The sequence below is a fragment of the Acanthisitta chloris genome, unplaced genomic scaffold (genome assembly GCF_000695815.1).
Source record: "Acanthisitta chloris isolate BGI_N310 unplaced genomic scaffold, ASM69581v1 scaffold2550, whole genome shotgun sequence".
NCBI lineage: Eukaryota > Metazoa > Chordata > Aves > Passeriformes > Acanthisittidae > Acanthisitta > Acanthisitta chloris.
In genome coordinates, this window is record NW_008649798.1 from 33,392 (window position 1) to 54,797 (window position 21,406).

The 21,406-nt window shown below is 37.2% G+C and overlaps 1 protein-coding gene across 1 annotated transcript in view; it reads left to right on the plus strand.

Moving 5' to 3' along the window:
• TTC27 (tetratricopeptide repeat domain 27) overlaps window positions 1-21,406 on the plus strand; it is a 105,346-nt gene that overhangs the window by 32,830 nt on the left and 51,110 nt on the right. Inside the window, exon 7 of the mRNA XM_009072037.1 lies at window positions 13,667-13,780. Coding sequence (XP_009070285.1) covers window positions 13,667-13,780 — 114 coding nt within the window. The remainder of the gene's footprint in view (window positions 1-13,666; window positions 13,781-21,406) is intronic.

A 21,406-nucleotide genomic window follows, 5' to 3' on the forward strand; every position in this document is an offset into this window, starting at 1 on the left:
ATTCCTGCTTTGGCCAATTCTATCTAGTTAGAAAGTATTCTCCATGGACACTGTTTTTCTAACTTTCAGCCTTTTTTTGGTCACTTGCTTTGTTTGACTTGAGGCTAAAGAGATTGCAAGTCCTCAGTGTGTGTGTACCATTGCATGTAGTCCTGAATCTCGGCACTGGTGAGGCCACACCTTGAGTACTGTGTGCAGTTCTGGGCCCCTCAGTTGAGGAAGGATATTGAGCTGCTGGAGCAGGTCCAGAGAAAAGCAACGAGGCTGGTGAAGGGATTGGAGCACAAGTGCCATGAGGAGAGGCTGAGGGAGCTGGGGGTGTTTAGCCTAGAGAAGAGGAGGCTCAGGGGTGACCTTATCACCCTCTACAACTCCCTGAAAGGAGGCTGTAGTCAGGTGGGGGTTGGTCTCTTCTCCCAGGCAACCAGCAGTAGGACAAGAGGGCACAGACTCAAGCTCTGCCAGGGGAAGTTTAGGTTGGATATTAGGAAGAGATTTTTTACAGGGAGAGAAGTCGGATGAATGGGCTGCCCAGGGAGGTGGTGGATTCACTGTCCCTGGAGGTTTTCAAGACAAGACTGGATGTGGCACTTAGTGCCATGGTCTAGTAACCACTTTGAGGTCTTTTCCAACCCTGTGATTCCTTCTATGATTCTATGAACTATTTATTTTTAAAATACGACATCTAGCCATTCTCTAACCAAATTCACTGTGTTACCTGTGCAGAGAAAACAAATTTTTTTTCTGTGCTTTTCTGGTTTTCGGGATATAACCTAAAAAGCACACGATGCGTTCAGAACCTTGGCACAGATAGTGAAATTCCTGAAGCTGAGCAGTTAAAATGAGAAATTTGCTGTTGTTTAACAACTAGGGAAATCCTTATCATTGGTACCAAAGAGTTAAAGTCTGGTCTTTTGTATCCAAAAACATGATTTATTGCTGTTGAGATTGGGCCTTAGGAAATAAATGGAGTACTGTGATGTGGTGTGGAAGTCTGTACTTAAGCTGTTTCAGGAGTTAGTCCAAACCACAGACCTGAAAAAGACAATGCTACTACAGTCAAATCTGGCTGAAGTTGTTTTCAGCATAACACGGAATAAGTGATATGTTTGGCACAACAGAGCATGTGTCAGTAACATGGCTGGACTCCATTCGAAGTGAAAATAAGAGCCATATCTTATGTGGTTTACCCTTCACTAGTCACTGAAAGCTGATTCCTTAAAATAAAACAGTATCTTCTTTCTTCATGACATTTCCTTTTCTTCTCTAGTTTCCTCCTTTTCCTAGAAGAATAATAATTGAGAACCCTCAAGGAAAACTTACTTCTGAACTTAAACAGTCTTTCAAAATGAAAGGAAAAAAACCAAACCAAAATAAAACTTCAGAACAGTTTAAGCAACAGCATTAAAAAAATTACTCTTCTTTTAACTCTTGCAAGAGGATACAGTTTGTGTACCCCTTAGTATCATAACAGAGCATTAAGCTCTTAAAAACTTGCTAAATACCAGCCCACCAATGCCTGTTAATGTGGAAGAAAATTTACATAATTTTGGACATCAAGGATATGTCAGCAATTTGGTTGTATGAGTACAACTGAACAAATAATTTGGCAGATAATAACTTTGTACTATTATTAAAAATAGGAAAAAAAGGGAGGGAGAAAAGCATAGAAACATTTTCATAGCCAAACCTGATTTGAGTTGATTTTTCCAATGTGTTTAAAATGACTTTGAATTGTGATACTTATTCCTTCCCTAGCTTTCTCTGAAAATTACATACCTGCATGCAAGTTCAGTAACAGACTGCATTACACAGAATCAAGGAATCATGTCTATGGCTCACTATAAGTCTCCCTCCTTTTTGTCATGTGTTTCTTCCATGTGGGCTAATTCTTTGATTCTTTTGTTTCCACTGAAAATTCTTCAGTAACTGTAAATCTTTGTACTCCTTTCATGTACTTTTTCTGTGGAACATATGAGACATCCCTTGCAAAGGAAGGTTCCTCTAGCACTCATTTTCTTTGATCTTTTTCCCTGTCAGTTGTATCATGTAGAGGACACTGGGCCACCATTTCAGTTTCATCTGCAGAGCTACATTCACAGCTAGCTGGAAAGACAGTTCTCATGTGCTTATGTTTCTTCTACTTCTGACTGGAGATCAGATTCCAGTATACCTATGTCCACATCAAAGCACCCCTTTTCACTTAATTTTCTTAATACAGGCAGTGTTTGCATGTTTTGGAGTTGCAGGGTTATGGAGTGAGACAGATTTTCCAGGAAAAAACAGAAACATCCAACTTGAAAGCTGAGGAAGTTCTTGATGTGTCAGGAGATGTCATGACTATAGCAGGAAGAAGAAGCAACAGCTCCATATCGTTGGATATGAACATTGTTCTAACCAGTGCTTTACCATTTCCCTTTACACTTCGCAAAAGTGTACTTTGGGAGAAGGAATTTTGGTTGGTATTCTGCATGTGAGGAAGTATGCATGGAAGCAGAAGGAGGGAAAAAGAAAGATGCAGCCTTTTGCAGAACATATTTAGATCTGTTAGTAAAAGCAGCAGGTCTAGACCTTTTGTATGTTTCTTTTTGCTCCTTGTCCTTCAAAAATACAATAAAATTCACTGAAGAGGAGAGCTGGCCTAGAGATGAATTCAGGTTTCAAATGAGGTGGTTATGGAGAATGGAAAGACAAGCTGGGTGTTCTTCTATCTAATGATACTTAGAAGGACCAAGACCAGAGGTAAGGCAGCCTCATTTTCACTGAATGTTGCCTTTGCTAAAGAAAACAACAGGAACAAACAAACTGTCAAGTCTGAGTATACTTTCTTTTGGGAAGTCATCCTTTTTCCCCATCAGGGCCTTTAGCAATGTTGTCAGCTGACTATGCTGGGTCTGAGCATTGACTGAACAAAGGAAAAAGATGCTGGTGAATGAATATGGAGCAATTTTATTCTGTTGCTGAGAAGAATCTGTGTTGGGTTTTTTGCCAACAAAGATTGTTTTCTTTTAAGGAGAGGTAGAAGAGATAACTGAAGAAAGATAATGAAGTGTCTTACTATTTCTAATGAGGATAGTGACAAGTGTCTTTGAGCAGGTAACAGAACTAACTTCAGAGCTTTCCTGCCTGATTTTATTTTTTTATTCCTTGAAATCCTGGGTACTACAAAAACGGTACAAAATCCAGCACCATTTCCAAGCTGATCTAGGATAAATAATTGCCCAGAAACAAGAACTGCCCCTTTACAAAGTAGATATCAGAAGGAGTAAGAGTCACTGCTTAAAACCAGTGCCATGGAGGGGAAATATATTTAGAGTGATAAGCAGGACGAAACGTGAGGATTGCTATGGGTGGATGTTATCAAGACCTATCCTTTTGCTACAAGACAATATTTGAGTGGGGTAAAAAGAAAAGCTGTGGAAAAGACAGTGCAATTGAAATGTCTTTAGCCTTCTTATATACACTAGTGGAATATTTTATAAGTCTTCTGAGCAGAAAATTTATTCTAGTCTTCTCTTCTTTTTAATTTATTGAGCCAGCCACTGAATAAATACTAACTCTTACAGTGTATTTAATGTGCCTTCTGATGTGATAAATTCCAGATATGATAAATTTCAGAGAGAATCAGTCACTTGCAAACTAAGATTAAATGAGATACTTGAGAACATTAAATAGCCTTTAGGTAAGTGCATTATAATTGCTGCTAGATTGAGTCTAGCATTCATTTCTAAATCAGTCTAGTATAGTCTAAATAAGTAACTGCTGAACTAAGAGGTTTCTAACATTATGCCTTACAAAGTGTGTGTGGACAAAAATGAAACTTGTAATGACTCTTTATAGCTGCAGATGATGAAAAAAGGAACTGTCCATTGTGCATGTGTACACATGTATTTAATTATAAAGCTCTCAGAATTAGTATTTTATTTCAAATTCATTCAGTTATCCAAGACTCTGAAATTATATCTATGAAAAAATCTAATTCAAACACACTGACATATATAATAATGCAAAAAACACCCAAACAACCAGAGTGTGTCTTCTCATTTTATTAGTCAAAGCCAATGAAAGATGCTGTGTATTTACAGTGATGTAATGTTACAACTTGAGTGCCAAGGCTGCCGGACAAGACTAGACAAAGGGAATTTTGAAAATGCCATTCTAATTAAACTGGTCCCTTGATGCAGATCACTGATGGTGTTTTGGCCTTGCTCTTGACTTTTTAGCACTGAGAGGTATTTCTAATGGCTGTGGTTAAGAGCTTTAAGCCCAGCTCTGCTAATGATCAGCTAACACCTGTTGTGGTGAAAAGCTATTTTAGTTGAACAGTCCGAGGATTAGTTTTATAGACCAAAATAAACTGTTGTCATACAGTTGAACGAATAGCTTTAGACTTTGGAAAAAATATGCTGAATGTGTGGTCCAAGCCTACTGAAATATGTATGGAATATTAAAGCAGTACTGGAAAATGGCACTGTGCACATGCTGATGTCTCAGCCAGTGCAGGAAAGTAAATCTTTTCCTCTGTCACTTGAATACTCTCAGGATTTTTGCCTGTCTCTCTGGCATACCTAACTGACAGTCAGACACCATTTGTTCAAAAAGAAGGTAGCATTTAAATTCTGATAGTTTGAAGAGACCTTAAAAAAAATCACTAGTGATTACGTGATTGACTCTGTAGCATAAGAACTCAGTGAAATTGCTGAAAGACCCAATGAGGGGAAATACAGAACTTCTGCTAATGCACTTCCTACAGGCTCAATCATTGCTTAATTTTGTATTCTATTGTTGCACTGCAATACTTACAGCTTAATACTCTAAAGGCACCATGTACAATCTATGTTAGGTAGTGTTAGGCAAGAAAATATTTAGGACCTAACCAAGTAATAACACATTTTCTCTATACAGCACTGATAAAGGGACACTAACACAGGACTTGGAATAATGTCTGAAATATAGTTCATTTTAAGTGTATAATATAAGTTGTCATGTTTGCAAAGAAAAAATGTAAGTTATCCTTGTCTTGATAGTTTTGCTCTAAGACTGTTTGATCAATTAGTAATCTATAACTCCAAAGACTTTGCATATTGTTGGGGCTTTTAAAAGAAGTTATAGTTGTCAAACCCATGTGCAAAAAGATGTGGTCAGTTGCTAGCTAAAATTACTGTCTGTTTAACAGAAAAAAAAGCAGAAATTTTGAAGTCTGTTGCTTTTATGTTGATGTATATACATTTCTAATTTGCAGGATTAGTTGATAACACTTTGTTTTTTTCCAGTCCAAATCACCGTTAGAGTGACTATAAATGTAGGACAGATTTCAGTGTTTAGTGAAAGTGTGAAATTAAAAGGATGTGTCAAGCCATATACAGCACAGGTTTTGATCATTGTTAAAACATATGAACAGGACCTTTGATGTTTGTTTGATATCTGAGCAGCTCTTTTGAACTTCAGGAGAAAAGATATAGTGGAATACAGTGGACACTGATGCAAGCATTTCCTCTGTTTAGATTTTTTTTTTAAATAGAAAAAATAAAAGCAGTTTGTGAGGTCTGTTCACTAGTCCATGCTAGGAACTAGATTTACTGCATAAATTAGACTTCTTTTCTCCTTTGCCTTTCTGCTAACCATTAAATATATCCATGAAAGCCTTGCATCTCAAGGTATGAAGATATTATTTTCTTTGTTTGTGTCCCTTACCTTGTTTATGATGCTCTCCAAGGACATAAGTATGCCAGATAGGATTAGAATTTGTCACGTTGAAACAAGTATCATCTAGAGTGGAATGCTAATATAATTTTTTTCTTGTTAGGCCCTAGGAAATATGAAGATGTTCGTAGCTAATAAAATGTGCCTGGAAAATATACAGCCTTACATCTTCTAACTGTTTGTGCCTAGAGCAATCCTAATGTTTCTAGAAATTAACAGTTTATTTATCTGAAGATTTGCTGTCAACAAATGAACAGGTGCCCCAACTTTGTTTTTTTCAGATTAGTATGTCTTATCCAACTATTGACACATGTAATCAAATGTTTCTAGTCAATAATACTTAGAAAGGTGAGGAACTTATAGGTGATCAAATTGCCACCCTGATTAGTGGTGTAATTCCTAAAATTATTTTTTGGGAATGTTGTCGGCAGTGCCAGTGATGATAGATGACAGAAGCTGAAATGAGAGGATGGTTTGAAATAATTTACTGCAGCATCCTATTTGTTTGTTCCTAAGTTAACCACTGTTGTTTGTTCAGGACTGTCATGTACTCATGATGTCTTATATAAATTGGGGATTGTACTGCAGGTTCCATTATCATAACTTGCCCTGTTCAAGCATTAAAGTCAGTAGGCTTGAATTTGATGTATTGTGTTTTATAGCCACCTTTTCCAATTTACTGCCCAATAAAAATTGTTATATTTTGTCAGGTTTGTTTGAATTTTGAACTTAAAGTGAAGTTGCCATGCATTAAGGTGATACTCTCAGAGAACTGAAGTATTCTGTGTGATACATATATTAAAATATAGAAGAATGGGAGTTGTTTCTGTCTGAACTTCAGATGGTTCAATTTCAATAAAATGGTGTTTTCTGAAGACACTGGAATAGCTCTCCTGTTAGTATGAAAAAAACATAACCTCTCCAAAATTACAGTGTTAATTTTTAGTCTGGGGTGAATTGGGTGGGGATTTACAGATACATGTTTTAGTTTAAGAGTTCAGTCTTAATGCAATTATATATTAATACTCATGTAGAGATTTGCATGCAGTAATTATATATATTTATATATAGCAGTAGAGAGGGTTTGTGTATAAAACCATGATGGAAAATAAAAAGAAGCAAAATCTTGGGGTAGCATTGAATTGAAGACAATGGGAGATCAAAGACAAAAAACTTTTTATTCTAGTTGTTATTCACTGTTCTGTAATTCTAAGTGCATTTTCAGATTTATTGGCAATTTCATCTCTGAGAATCCAGAGCACACGTACTGTCGTAATTACAAAATAGAAACTCTTAATTTCAATGTAGATAAAAAGAGATAGCAATTCCTTTAGCTGGTTGCTAAGTAATTTTTTGCATTCAAATATTTATATTCACCAGAAGAAAAGCATTCTGTGCTTAAAAACAATCCTTTAACAGATATATTTAAATCACCTTAAGCATCAAATGCTACTTGTCCACTCAAATATGCTTATTTAGAGAACAGTAATGTATTGTAGTTGTGTATTTATTATATTTTGAGGTTTTATGTGTGTGCATTGTTATTGTAGTTTCCTCTTAATATCTTGTGGCTCAAGAGTTAGTAAACTGTTCAATGTTGCAATGATAAGAATAAAAACACTACTAGGAGTAATTTAAACTCTGTGAAACCTCAGCATAATGTATTTGCTAGTGATGAATCATCATATCTTCTTTTGATTGTTATTTATTTTCAAATCTTTGGGATGGACATGTGCAGCAGAATAGGTATGGGTACTGGATCTGAATGCAGCTACTTGCACAGCAAACAGGAAATTTTTACATGTTCCTACACTAAGCATAAAAGCCAAAAGTGGTCATATTGACTGGCTTGTTTTGTTGCCAAACCATGTTTCAACTGCTTAATTGCAATGAGAAATTTAGTATTTTTCTTACCCGTTTGATATTTATGCGTTTCAGTACATCATAAAAAAATGCACTTCTATTGGAAACCACTTCATCACAAATGTATTTTAACTCACCTTATAGAGTTCTAACAGAATTACTGTTTAAAATTGCAAATCCCATATCAACCAGAAGCTACCAGTACTACTGGAAATCATCTGTGTTTGAGCTCAATTAATAGAGGAATTAATATTCTCAGGTCTTTTCTCAAAATTTGTATTATTTTTGCTTCCCTCTGGACCTTGGCTTGCCTTAATATTTCTTAGGCAATTAAAAATAGTTGCATAAAGTTCATCTAACTAGTTCCCAGGGCACAATTTTCTGTACATACCTTTGTCTAGAACTGCAAGGAGTATCTTTTATGAAATATTATTCTGTTGAAAATAGATTTAATGTAAAGAAACCTTTCCACAATACTTGCCACAATGTGACGTCTTTAAGTTTTTCCCTAAGTCAATTATTTTTCATTTTATTTCATTTTACTTGTTTGGTGACCAGTTTAGTGCTAGGAGAAACTGCAAAAAAAATTTCAAATAAGTGTCATTTGAGCATGACTTTTTTAAAGAAAAACTTGCATCAGTTAAACAGAAATTTTAAGTATCAGATAATTTGGATGAGAACAACATGTTGAAAATAAATCACATTCACTCTGATCTTATACTAATTTTGTCCTCTTGTTCTTAGGATTGAATTCCATAGAACTTTTTACGTCAAAGACTCCTTTGCCATATAATTAAAAGTGAATTAAACACTTGTAAGATAGCTTTCAGTGAGAGTCCTTCACCAGAGATTAACAGATGTGTCTGCCAAGCAAATATAAGCAGCAAGAGCTTTTCCTGTTCATGCATCAGTCATATGTGTCCAGCTGGGTGGGTGTTTTGAATCTACTCACCTGACCTCTGTGCATGATGTAGGATATGGAAAAGAAGCCATGGTATTTGCTCATTTTACGGAGAAGCATAGAATGAGTTCTAAGGTTGCCATTTTGCCTTTGGTTATGTTGAAGAAATAATGTTTTCAAGTTAATTGTCTGAATGAATTACAGAGAATCATCATAAAATGACATGCATGGTTATATGAAGCAAGGCTAATGATAAATAGACATGAATTAATCCACATGAGTAATTTGAAAATCTTAATTATGTGTGGCTTTTCGGAAAAGCAAACAACAAAGCTGCTGAAGTATGTTAACTGAAATTGGTAATGAAAAGAAACTAAAAAGAAATATTTTTTCTCTTTTTTTTTCCTAAATCCCTCCCGGTGTTTTCTGTTTGTTTGTTTGCAACTTAAAATATGTTAGCAAATAACCTGAACTGAATCTAAACTAAAGGTCATGTCTTTGGAGGGGATGACAGAGGAACAGAGCAATTTTCGGGTGCCTCCTGCCTATGCCTTCAATTAAGTCGTTTCACCACATCCTCTGACAATTTGGCCAATAAGCAGAATATTTTTGGTTCTCTGATGGACTGATGTGCAAAATCCTGGGAATTTCACAACTGTTTGCAATTAAAATTCTCAGTTTGCAAGTCCACTTTCAAATGAGAGCTACACCATAGTAGTCACAGTACTGTGCTAGGCTGCTGATAGTTTGTCAGTGAGCAAGCTACAGGAATAAAAGAGTGGGCTTAATACAGAGATTTATGATAAGGAAAAATTAGAAAATACTCGAATTACTTAGAGTTGCAGTTAACCAGGTTCATTTTTACCTGTTCCAGCTTGTCTAGCGTGTCTAATAAGCCTATGTAAGTTCTTCCTGACATTGATATCAGAAAGAGTTCCTATACAAACTCCAACTTTTTTATATAACAGATGGAATAATGCAGAAAAGTTGCTCTGACCAACCTATACCTTGTATTAGTTGTGACTGACTGACACAGTCTAATTCATCTGCCCTTTCGAAGACTTTGTTTTGGTTTCTGTTGTTGTTTGTATATCTTACATTATATTGTGCCATCCTTCTCTGCGTGTCCCAACTTTCCAGGGTTTATTTGTTAACTGTTATGTTTTATCAGTAAGTATCTGTGTGTACATAGGAAAGACCAATGTCACAAGCTTCAATGAGAATTCTCGCTGGCTTGTTTTGAATTTTGTACAGACATTACAAATTGTGCAACTGTTCTTTCTCTGTTTCTCTAATAGAAAGTATAAGAGTACTCAGGGAGTGCATCACGCCTAGGTTAAATTCTGAATAATGATGAGGCTGAATCATTCATTAATGATACCTGAGAGTTAGCCTGGGTTTGACAGAAATCTGTGGCTGGGTTTGATCTGGGTGTCATTAATGATGTGTACCTTTCTCATGATGCAGGTATTACTTAGAATCATAGAATGGTTTGGATTAAAAGGGACCTTAAAGATCATCTACTTCCAACCTCCCTGCCATGGGCAAGGACACCTTCCACTGGACCAGATTGCTCAAAGCCCATCCAGCCTGGCCTTGAACACTGCCAGGGATAGGTTGTCAGCAACTTCTTTGTGCAATCTGGAACAGGTTGCACAGAGAAGTAGTTCTGTTCCGAGAACAAAACTCGCCATTTTGCTCTTGCATAGCAGTGGGGACATTATAAAGGCACGGTACAATAATGGATTACTTTGTTATTGAGACGTGGTGTTTCCTTTGGATGCCCTATAAGGATGATATATTGAATTAATTAATAAGGTTTGTGTAATGCTTCAGTAATCTCCTTTTTTAGGCTTTGATATGATGGGAGAGGATGATATAAAAGGTTTTTGTTTGTAGGGAAAAAAAAATAGAATTGGAGAAGTTAGTTTTCCCATGTGAAAACATTCAATTGAGTGCAGAAATGTTGCATAACCTTATTTATTTCCTTTCATTTCTTCTCACTCTGTCTAATTTTCCTGGATTTCTCTTTCTTTAGTCTATTGTGCTTTCCATAAAGAAAGAACAAAGATGACTTGTGAAGATTCTCAATAGTGGTTTTGTTTTAAAATTATTTTGTTAATTTTCTTAGCTGCCTTTGGTGCAGTATGGTGAACTTTGAAGTATGTTGACAAAACTTGCATGATCTTAATTAAGTTTTTCGTTTTCCCAGATGTTTTATTTTAACCTGTAGTCCTACTAATAGAGTCTAGATTTAGCTTCAGGTAAAAATACAAATCTTTGTGACTTAAGAGAAAGTGTTTATTATGGAATATATGGAGATTTGGTGTAGAAGATTAAAGGTTGGTTAACAGTTATGGATACATGTTCTGAAATTATTCTTTACAGCCCTTAAGTATAAACATTTGTGCCCTTTATACATGTATTATTTTGTATCTGTGGTGTTTTAAACATTATAATTAGGCAATGAAAAGGTGAGCCTTTGAGTTCTGGCACAGGAGTGAGCTCAGTACAAGTATAAAATTGCAAGTGCTTCTTAAATTAAAACTAGGTCTGCTTCTAGTTGTCCTGTTTGGTTGCAGTGCTATTTTGTATCAATAAAACTGTTGGAGAATTTCAGTTTTTCTTCTGTAATTGTATAGCAGGTATATCTTACATTTTGTTTCATTAATACCTTTAAAAAGCAGGATTGTTATTCCAAATAAGACTTGTCATTACTCCTGCAGGGGAGCGAAACATAATTGTATCTCCTTCTTTCCCACCCTGTTTCTCTTCACTTATCATCTCTGTATGACTTGGTACACACCTCACGCAACATGATTGCTTAAATCACAGCTTGTATGGTGGTGTAGGAGGTATACATAGAGACAGAGGAGAGGCTTTCCTGAGCTGCTGGTTCTCTTGCAGAGCAGGATGGTGTGGATGCAGGAGCTTTGTGCTATACCCTCTTCGTGCCAGTTGCTAAGGTGAACCAGAGTAGGAGGACAAGTACTTTGCTGCTGTACAAGGGCCGTAATTGGTCCTGAAAGTATCTTTAGGAGCATTATTAGCCAAGCCCTTTGGTTGTTCTTTTGAGAAATGTGTTCATTTGCAAAATAAATGCCTAATACTACCAGGTCACAGAGAAAAAAATTGATGACAGAATACCAGTCGTGAAGAAAATGGTAACCTTTCTCACAAAAGAGTAAAGTAAGAATTGTTCAAGTGTTTGCCCTAAAAATTCCTTAAGGTGTTCTGTTTAGCTGCCCCTTGGAATGACTGCCAAAAATAAATTCAGAAACCAATATCCTCTGTTAGGAATGCCTTGCTTGTGTTTGTCTTAAGAGCAAACAAAAATAGATAGTAGACTGAACTTTGATGAAACAGGAAAGACATGAGCTTTTAGAACCAGGATTTGTACCAGTTAACAGATCAGTAAAGGGGCACTTGAAAGTCTGCAGAATATACAGAATGTTACATTTGTGTTCCCTTAATACTTCCAGGTCCTCAGAATGCAGAGGACAGTATGGAAGCTTTTGGGTACCTCTTACTCTAATACTGAGTAGAAATGATGACAGAGTTAGTGCAGAGATTCTTGGTCACAAGAGGGGGAGGATCAGGAGATGTTGAAAGTGTTTGACTGTAAGCGCATTCATACTGCCTTCATTTATGCTTTCATTTGCTGTAGCCTCTCTTCCTAGTTTTGTTTGGAGGGAATTTGTTTTAGATTGTTTCTTTCTGCTTCCTTTCCTATGAAAACACTAGGGAAAAGAAAAACAGGTTACAATATGACAGAAACTTGTCAGGTATTTAACACAAACCACAAGCAAAGTATACTTTTTAATGCTTTGGGAAATCTTAGAGAGGAAAGAATAAAACCACTGGGGCTTTTTTTTTCCCTGTGTACAAATATCTATAGACAAATTTATTTTTTCTGTGAAGCTGGATCATATTTGCAATGTCAATAAAATTAGCAAGGATGTTTTCCTGCTGTCTCCCTTTTCAAAGTGAATATCTAGCAGGAAAGAATGCTATAGTGCATCTAAAACCATACTGGAAAGAGTCCAGGCAGTCTGTAAATTATTAAGGGATATCAAACTTGTATTGGCTAAGTGTCTCCTATTGGACTTTCCTAAAAAGCAGTGATTGGAGACTGGCACTAAGTTCCTGTCATCAGTGCAGGGTGTTCCAAGTGATAAAGTGCTTCTAAGAAAGATTTTTACCTAGATTATTCCATATTCTCTATATATAGAATCATAGATTCAACCGGGTTAGAAAAGACCTCAAAAATCAAAGTCCAGCCCTACCATTGTTACTACACCATGGCACTAAGTGCCACATCCAGTCTCGTCTTGAAAAACTCCAGGGATGGTGAATCCACCCCCTCCCCAGACAGCCCATTCATCTGACTGCTCTCCCTGTAAAAAATCTCTTCCTAATATCCAACCTAAACCTCCCCTGGCAGAGCTTGAGTCTGTGCCCTCAACTGCTGGTTGCCTGGGAGAAGAGACCAACCTCCACCTGACTACACCCTCCTTTCAGGGAGTTGCAGAGGGTGATAAGGTCTCCCCTGAGCCTCCTCTTCTCCAGGCTGAACACCCCCAGCTCCTTCAGCCTCTCCTCATGCCACTTGTGCTCCAGTCCCTTCACCAGCCTCGTTGCTTAAAACTCTACTAAAATAAATAATTCTTCCTGTAATTCTCAAGTCAAGGCAAATTCTGGATTAATAAAATTCTTCAGATTCTTAGCAATTTCAGCCTTTGTCATGTGGAAGTGCTGTTAATGCAAGCATCAGGGCACCTTGCATATGAAGAGAGGCCAAGAGAGAACTGGATTTGCTTAGCCTTGAGAAGTAGGATCCCTGCGGCTGTTTACAGCTATCTGGTGTGCAGGTGTGGAGAAGGCTGAGCCAGACTGCTCAGTATCAAATTCTTTATTTTCCTTTGATTCTGAGTAGGCACTTTAATTTGTGCAGTTTGGTGTATGCATCATAGGGGTACATGTGCTATAGTAGCTGAGAAGGAGAAAGTAGTTTTGAAGGCCACTTTTTATGTTGAAAATAGATTAAGATAACCTGTACAGCCTTCAAATAAGTACTGCAACCACGTATTTGACTTTCTGAATAGGAAACAGCCTTTATGCTTGAGAACAGTTAGAAACTTTACTGTTTTCAGCGTCTTTTAAAGTGAAATACTGACAAAATGTTATTTTTCTCTGCAGTGCTTGCTCTCTCAGCCGAAGTTCTGGGCCATTCAGACATCAGCCTTACTCCTTCGGACCAAACTGGAGAAAGGAAGTACTCGCAGAATGGAACGGGCAATGAAGCAGACCCAGGTAAGACTTCTGAGCTACTTTATTACTATATCTACATGTCAGATACAAACAGGCAAGAGTTAGAAGCTTCTGCAGTTCCTCCCTGCAAACACTGCAGTGAGATAATTTTCTAGTTATGTCTTTGAATTAGATGTGTTAACCACAAATCCTGTGTCTGCCAGTCTTGAGATAAGCTTGTATGTGCAAGTAATGAATTACCACTTTCAAAAACATGGCAAGTTTTGGAAGATTGGTACTAAAATCTGAGTTTGTACCTCTAGTTGCTGACCTCTGCTCTGTGGAGTTTTTTATGTAGATGTTCATGAACGTAAACCTGCTACTGCTATCATATTTGTTAATTTTTTTTTTGTTCAGGTAAATCATCTTTATAAAACACTGAAAGCTGTAAATAGTCATTAGTGTTGTGAGAACAAGAAAGCACATTTACGAGCAAAGCAGATTTACTATTTTGATGTGATACTTGGTGAGAAGCACATTTACGAGCAAAGCAGCAATTTCAGTTTACTATTTTGATGTGATACTTGGTGATGGATATTTGTATTCCAAGTTTGAGGAAGTGATTAAATCATCTTGCTGCAAACAAAGAAGTGATCACTTTTCAAATACAAAAAAGAAATGTTAAAAATTATGAAATGTGTCAGCTAATAGAATGTTAAGGAAACTTCCCAGTCTGACCATTCACAAGGCTCTCTGGCAGGTACACTCCCTACACCAGAGACTTTAGCTGCCGGGACCAAAGCCCCTTCACAGCAGACGTCTCTCTCAACAAGAATTTGGTTTACAAATAAATTTTTCAAAAGAAAGGTCTGTAGGCTATATCAAGATTTTCTTTTACCTTCATATTACACTTTTGTTAGCCATTTGTCATCTTTGTGCAGTTTAGTCTTGTTGTCACACACGAACAGTGGGCATTTCTATATGTCTGTCAGGCAACAGCCCTGCTGGCTAAAACAGCCAGGATCGGATACAAATGATGATCACAGTGCTGTGTATTTAAATCCTCTAAAGCTGATGTTTCATTTAAAATCAGTATGGTTGCATACCTCTTTGAAGGAGTGCAGCTTGGATGTGCTGCTGCATTTTTTTTTTGCTGATGAGGACATGGAGTTGCTATAGTGGAATTTCCTGTGGTCATGAGGAGAGTGTCAAGGAAGCTAGAATTCCAAATCTGGGAGATGCAGCATCTGACGGCACTTTGGAAGCAATCTCAGGATTCTTGATGCCCTAAGCCATAAAACAGTTGGAGTGTCTCCAAGGTTTTTGTCTAGCTTGATTAAACCTGAGTGCTGGAAATTGTTTTATTTTACAATTTGGCAGTCTCATGACAGAAGTCTTCATGAAAGGCTTATCTTAGCAGTACATTTATCTGACTTCATGCGCTGCGACTGCAGTAATGCGAAGGATTTGATTAGCATGGACTGTGACATTTCGGGAGATGACCCCACAGTAGACACAGGATCTGTGCTTTTAAATATTATCTTTAATCTTAGTATGTTTATTTTCTTTCACTGAGTTCTCTAGTCGTTTGAATATAATGGCATATTTGTGTCAGTTTGATATGGTATCAAGCTCAGTTTCCAAAAATATTTGAAAGTTGTTTAATGATTTATATGTGCTAAATTAATCAAATAACTTGAATAACTTTCCATTTAAGGTTTTCATTCCTGAGTTCCATCAGATCAGAATCTTTTAATATCGCAGTTTCTAACAGTTCCAAGAAGGAATCAGAAAACATAGGATGGATGATGTTATTTTCATATATAACACAAGTTGGTTTTGATACATCATCTTCATGAAGATGCTGGTACATAATTTTCATGAAGTTGCCAAAGAACGAGTGAGTTCTGCAGCTATTTATCATAGAATCATAGAATCAAGTGAGTTGGAAAAGACCTCAAAGATCATTGAGTCCAACCCTACCGTGGTTACTAGACCATGACACTTAAGTGCCACATCCAGTCTCACCTTGAAACCTTCCAGGGACCAGTAGAAGGTGGATTTCGAAACTATGGTATTTTCACATAAACTGATTTAATGAGTCTTTGTTTTACAATTTCATGTTTACTAGTTCAGGTTGCTGTAGAAAGATTGGATCTGGAAGCTTAAGGAAGGTGTGAATGTGATTCTTTGCAATATGAGTTTTTTAATTATAAAAATCTTGTAAAACATCTTGAATAAGATGTAGTAAACTAAATCTTTTACATTACTTTAGTGTTGTCTGAAGAGTGCATGAGCCATTATAGCCTCTGACTTACTGGTCCTGAGACTCTCCTGTCCTATTCTACTGTAACTCTCCTTCCTTTCCCCATTTCCACTCATACCTACTTCTATGCCAGGTCTGTAACTGATAAGCAGTTTTTGTAAATGCATGTCACTGAGCAGGCACATGGTGCTTTTCAGCCCTAAAGCAAGCCAGGCTACATTGTTGGTTTGTGAAAGAAAGCATTTGACCACCTTTTCCTGTGGGACTGCCTATGTTTGTTTAACTTATTTTTAATTACTTGAAAATAATTGCAGTTATTTTTGAAATGAGGGCATAGTGGTTGAATTTAGCATTCCAAATACTAAATATATCCCCACTTTATGCCAAACAGTTTTATAAACTTTTTTGTTGGAAAACATCAAAAGGAATTGGAATGATCATTTTCAAAACTTCTTTTTCTGATTAAAAAATAGGAACTACCTATAATGTGGTCTTTTGAACAGTTCTTAAAATGATTGTTCTAGGTACTCTGGAATGTACTTCAGCTAGTAGCTAACTGAAAGTGAGGAGGAGATTTTTTTTCTTCACTTCTTCTGGATGCTACTAGTTGTCTCTGTCCAGTTTTTGCTTAAATGAGGTTTGGATCCACAAAAATAAGGTTAAAGATTTCTAAAGCTAATACTCGTTTTCAACCATTTTTCTGAGAAAAGGAAACAGCATTTGAAAGCTAAACCATTTATTTTACATTCCACAAGAATATTTAATCATGACCAGTATACCATATAGAGAAGTCTGAATCAAGGCACTGCCAACTAAAATGTGTCTGTGGATACAGTGTGATTGGTTTTTTTTCATTTTAGTGCAGGTGAAGGAGGGTGAGAAGTACTAGGGTGGAAAGAAAGGAGGGGGAGAGGAAACAGGAAGAAATGGGGGTTATTTTTTGACAAACAGCTCTCTGCATAACCAGAAACTTACTATTTCTCCATCAGTTTTGGGATCTTCACCCACCTTTTAAAGCAAGAAAGTAATTCAGAAACTATTAATAGTGGAAAATGAGTTGGAAAAAGCAAAGGCAGAAAAAAATCCCCACAACCTAACAAACCAGTTCAAAACATAAAGAATAGCATTCCACTGTAGTTTCCTGATATATAAAATAAGTTCACTCTTCCATTTCAGTAGATTTTAGAATATTTTTAAGCATGAAACAAAATGAATTGAAGTACTGTGCTTTGTACAAAGGATGGGATGGTGGGGTAGAAAGAAGAATGTCATTTTCTGCTGGATTACGCCAGCAGTGAAAGGTGAAGTTGCCGTGTGCCTGGTGCTCCAGTAGCCTTCTCAAGCTTATCCTACGGTGACTTGCTGCAGCTATTTCCTGCAGCTTGATCTGGGTGGTTACACTGGCTACCTCTACTCTTGCAGCTTTTATCAGCTTGTTATGTGCCCCTTCTCTGACTGTATTTTCTGCTGCTCATTACACCTGGTGACAGCATGCCTGTAAGCTAATCGCTTGGCTTTCCTAGCACGTCGTACAACGTACGCAGTATTTCATATGGTTCTCTCTTGCTTTTCTTGGCAGTAAAGGAATTTGCCTGTTGGGGCAGAGAAATGTGTCTTGAAAAGGGTGTTTTAATAAGGCTTCAGGAGAGCTGGGAGCAGACTAGCAATATTATAGGCTAATCATTATGTCTAAGATTGAAAGGTCACATGAGATCTTGTTTTATATCCTTAGTCATACACAGATGTATGTGGTTGGGAATTCTGTCAACTGCCCTGTAATTTTCACTTAAATAATACTTCAGAGTGTCATTTTCTCCAGCAATTAATGTTACTCTGTGTGTATGAAAAAGGGAAATAATGATTTTTTTCTTTGTTTAAATTCTTATAGAAACATTCTAGTTGTTGTTCAGTTCTTTCAAATCTGAAAAGAAATTATGTATGTCTGTAGAAAGAAGAGCTAATATAGATGTAACAGAACTGGCGCCTTGAGCTCTATGAGCTTGAACACAACTTTGCTGTTTTGTTATTTTCACACTGATGGTCTTTAAATGGTTATGCAAGAAAGTTATGTCATTTATCAGAGAAACAAGTCCTTTTTATTTTCAAAACTGAACTGCCACCTCCTTGCCAAATTGCTCCTTCTGCTTTTGGTTGTTTTTTTTTGTTTTTTTGGCGGTTGCTCTACGCTGGACAAATTCAGCATTTGAGAGAAGAGGGTTTTTTTGGCGGTTGCTCTACACTGGACAAATTCAGCATTTGAGAGAAGAGTACAAAAAGGAGGGGAGAGCAGTCTTCCTTCCAAAAGGCTGATCTAGAGAGGTTCGAGGCTACGGATTTTTTCCTGCTTCTTTTGCTTCTCAAGTCATATTTATATTTCTGATCAGGCATATCAAGACCACAGTTGGAGCAATAGAGAGAGAATGACAGCACCTGTCTCTTCAGCTAAACTATTAGATCCATGCTCTAGGAGTTCCTATTTATGTTCTTTAACCCCCTCTTGCACTCTAGGAGTACACTAAATAAGATTTTAATTGTTGCTTTCAGTTGTGGGTGGAATGGGACAGGGGAGGAGAGAAATTATTTGCTAATAAATTTGTTTCACATGAAATTGCAAGTTTTAGTGGAAAATTAGTGGGATCTGAGATGTACTGGAGAGCTGACAGAGATTTAACTCACTTCCTTCAGGAGGGTAATAAGTGGAAGACAGGCCTGTTCTATCCTGTAGAGATCCCACACAGATATCCCAATAGTTCTCAACTGTTATGAATTGTATATATTATTAGAACACATGTTCCAGAAAGTGTTTGTTTAAAAAGAGGAGAAAAGCCAGGTGTCTTATAAAACCTTTCCTTAATGAATTCTGCACAAGGTCTCCAGAACCCTAGAAATAAACCTTATTACTTCAGAAAGCAATCTCAAGAGAGAGTGACCTTTTGGTGATAGTTATGATTTCAGCCTCAAGATACACATTTCCAGAACATATTTCATTTTACTGAGGCAGATCACATATTTGACAGAAGATGTTATGTGACACAGCTGAGTCTGGAGATACACTGAACTCATTAGCACACTTCAAAATAATTGATGTGGTGGTGCTTGGCTCCTTCTGTTTTTCTTCCATTATGCAATTATGGGGTTTGTTGCAGGGGGAGGGGAATCAGAGATCTTGTCTGCCAAGAGTTATTCAGGAATAACTGAAGTGGTTTTGTACCACTAGTGAAAAAGAGAATATTAAATAGTTTAATTTTCCAGGTAATGATTTCTGCCTAGTAGTTTTCTACTGCTCTTTTGGGTGTGCCAGTTTGGATCAGTTCTGTTAGCTGGTGTGGGGAAAAGAATGAAACCATTCTTTCTGTGTTTAAGTTTCTTCATATTTTCTCAGCTACTATTTTGAAAGCACCATCCTTTTTGTTCATTTAGCAATTATGTTCACCACCTGAGCTTCTGCACTACTTCTAGCTCAATGCACTTTCTAAAATAGGCTGAAAATAGGAAGCCTCCCATTTTCCCCAAATGTTTCCCATTGAATCTTAGCTCTGAAAGCATTGACTTTTCTCCTTTAAAGAACTCTTTACTCAGTGTTGTGACATTTTGAATGGTGGTGATAGCAGAATCCTTAAGCTATACTGAACAGTAACATTACACTCTTTTTATAGACAAAGTGATGACAGTAAGTTGCAAAGAAACATAGAAGTACCAGGACACAGCATTCACATCATTCTGCCTAAGCTTTGCCCTGGTAGGCATAAGCTTCATAAGCTCAACTTCCACTAAACAAAACAATTAAGTTCCACAGAGCAGATGCATGGCATGGAGGACACACTGTTCCCACCTGCTGCTCAATTAAATAGATGAAGCTTTACAACTGTTGCTGGATTTGAGTAGATGAATCTTTACAGCTTTATGTCATGTCTTACAAATTTGGAGATAAGGTATCCCAAGGTGAGCTAACAAACCATGTTCTGCAATAGCCTCATACTGGTAGACAGTCATATTGTCCAGCACATATGCCAGGTACTACAAAGCAGATTCTGCCTTTTCTGGAGGCAGTTGTCTGTTCCTCCTATAATGTAGTTCAGAATGAACTTAGCAGTGATATTTGTTGTTCTTTTTATTTCTTTCTCCACTGTTGTCCTTACTTCCCCTTTAGTGAAAAACAGAAAGCAGAGCTGATGCAAGAAGTCTTTGGATCTGTTTTTCGGCATTGACTGCTATTGTGCCTTCCCCCAGAGCAAACTGATTTGGGAACTATAAAAGCAGTGTAACCACAGCAGCTTGGAACTTAATGCTGGCTAACTGTTTTGAAGTGTACGCAGTTCTTCTGCAGGGTTTGCACCCTCTGAAAGTGCATTACACCTACTGTTCATCAGTGGCAGTATCAGGGTGACCTAACTAGCTGCAAACAGGGACCCTGCACCTATACAAGATGCATTTGTCCCCCATGGGGTAGTCTCCAAACGTATGATTGCATGAACCATGTCTACTGGTTTAGGGCAGATGTATGCAGCTGTATTGATTGAGCTGTGACAGAAACATCATCAGGTAGGGAATGTAAATCTCTTTGGTGGAGCAAGTGCAACTACTCCTGTGTCTCACTCATATGAAGACACAGTTTATAGCTAAGGTCAGGTAGATATATTTGACATTTGACACTGCAGAGTAAGAAGGACTATGATGCTGCACTGCAAGCAACCTGCAAGCATATCAAAAAGGGGGAGGATGCATGATGGAAGTGAGGATGTTCTTTCCTGAAAGACCAGCTAGTCTAGCCTGTATCTGGACTGATTTTTAATGTAGCATTATTATGTTGAATTGATGCATGTTACCAATATGGTTGCTTTTGCAACAGATAGTGAGTGGTCTGGTTTTAAATCCATCCCTCACAAATAAGTGTGTAAATCTAGCTGGTTCTACAGGCTTTGGAGGAAGTTCTGCTTACACCTTTTGATAAGTCATTAAAATAGCATAACTGACAGGTGAAACGGCTTTTTCTTTGAAAACAAACATTCAAAAAGGTACACATGCTTGATAAGGATAATGCAATAACTATAAAATAATATTTTGTGTAAGTAACATTAAGTAAAAAATAAATGTAAACAGCATAAAGATTATAAAATGTAGCTAATACTTTTCTCAAGATTTTGTCTTGTGTAGGTGAGGGCTTAAATTAGTAACAGGTTTTAACATTGGAACTTGTATCCTGAGCACTGGCACTCAGTAAATTTGAGCTCAATGTTTGTCCAGAACAGTTAGCTCATCGTTTTGAAAGTCAGTAACGCTGCTGTGCTGTAAGAGGCCTCATTTATTTTACCATGCTTCTTTAGGTGGTAGTGTTTGACTACAACAAAACATTCCAAATGGCAATTGCATGGGGATGCTCTGAGTAGCCTGGCACACTGCTTGGATCTCAAGTTGCAAACGGA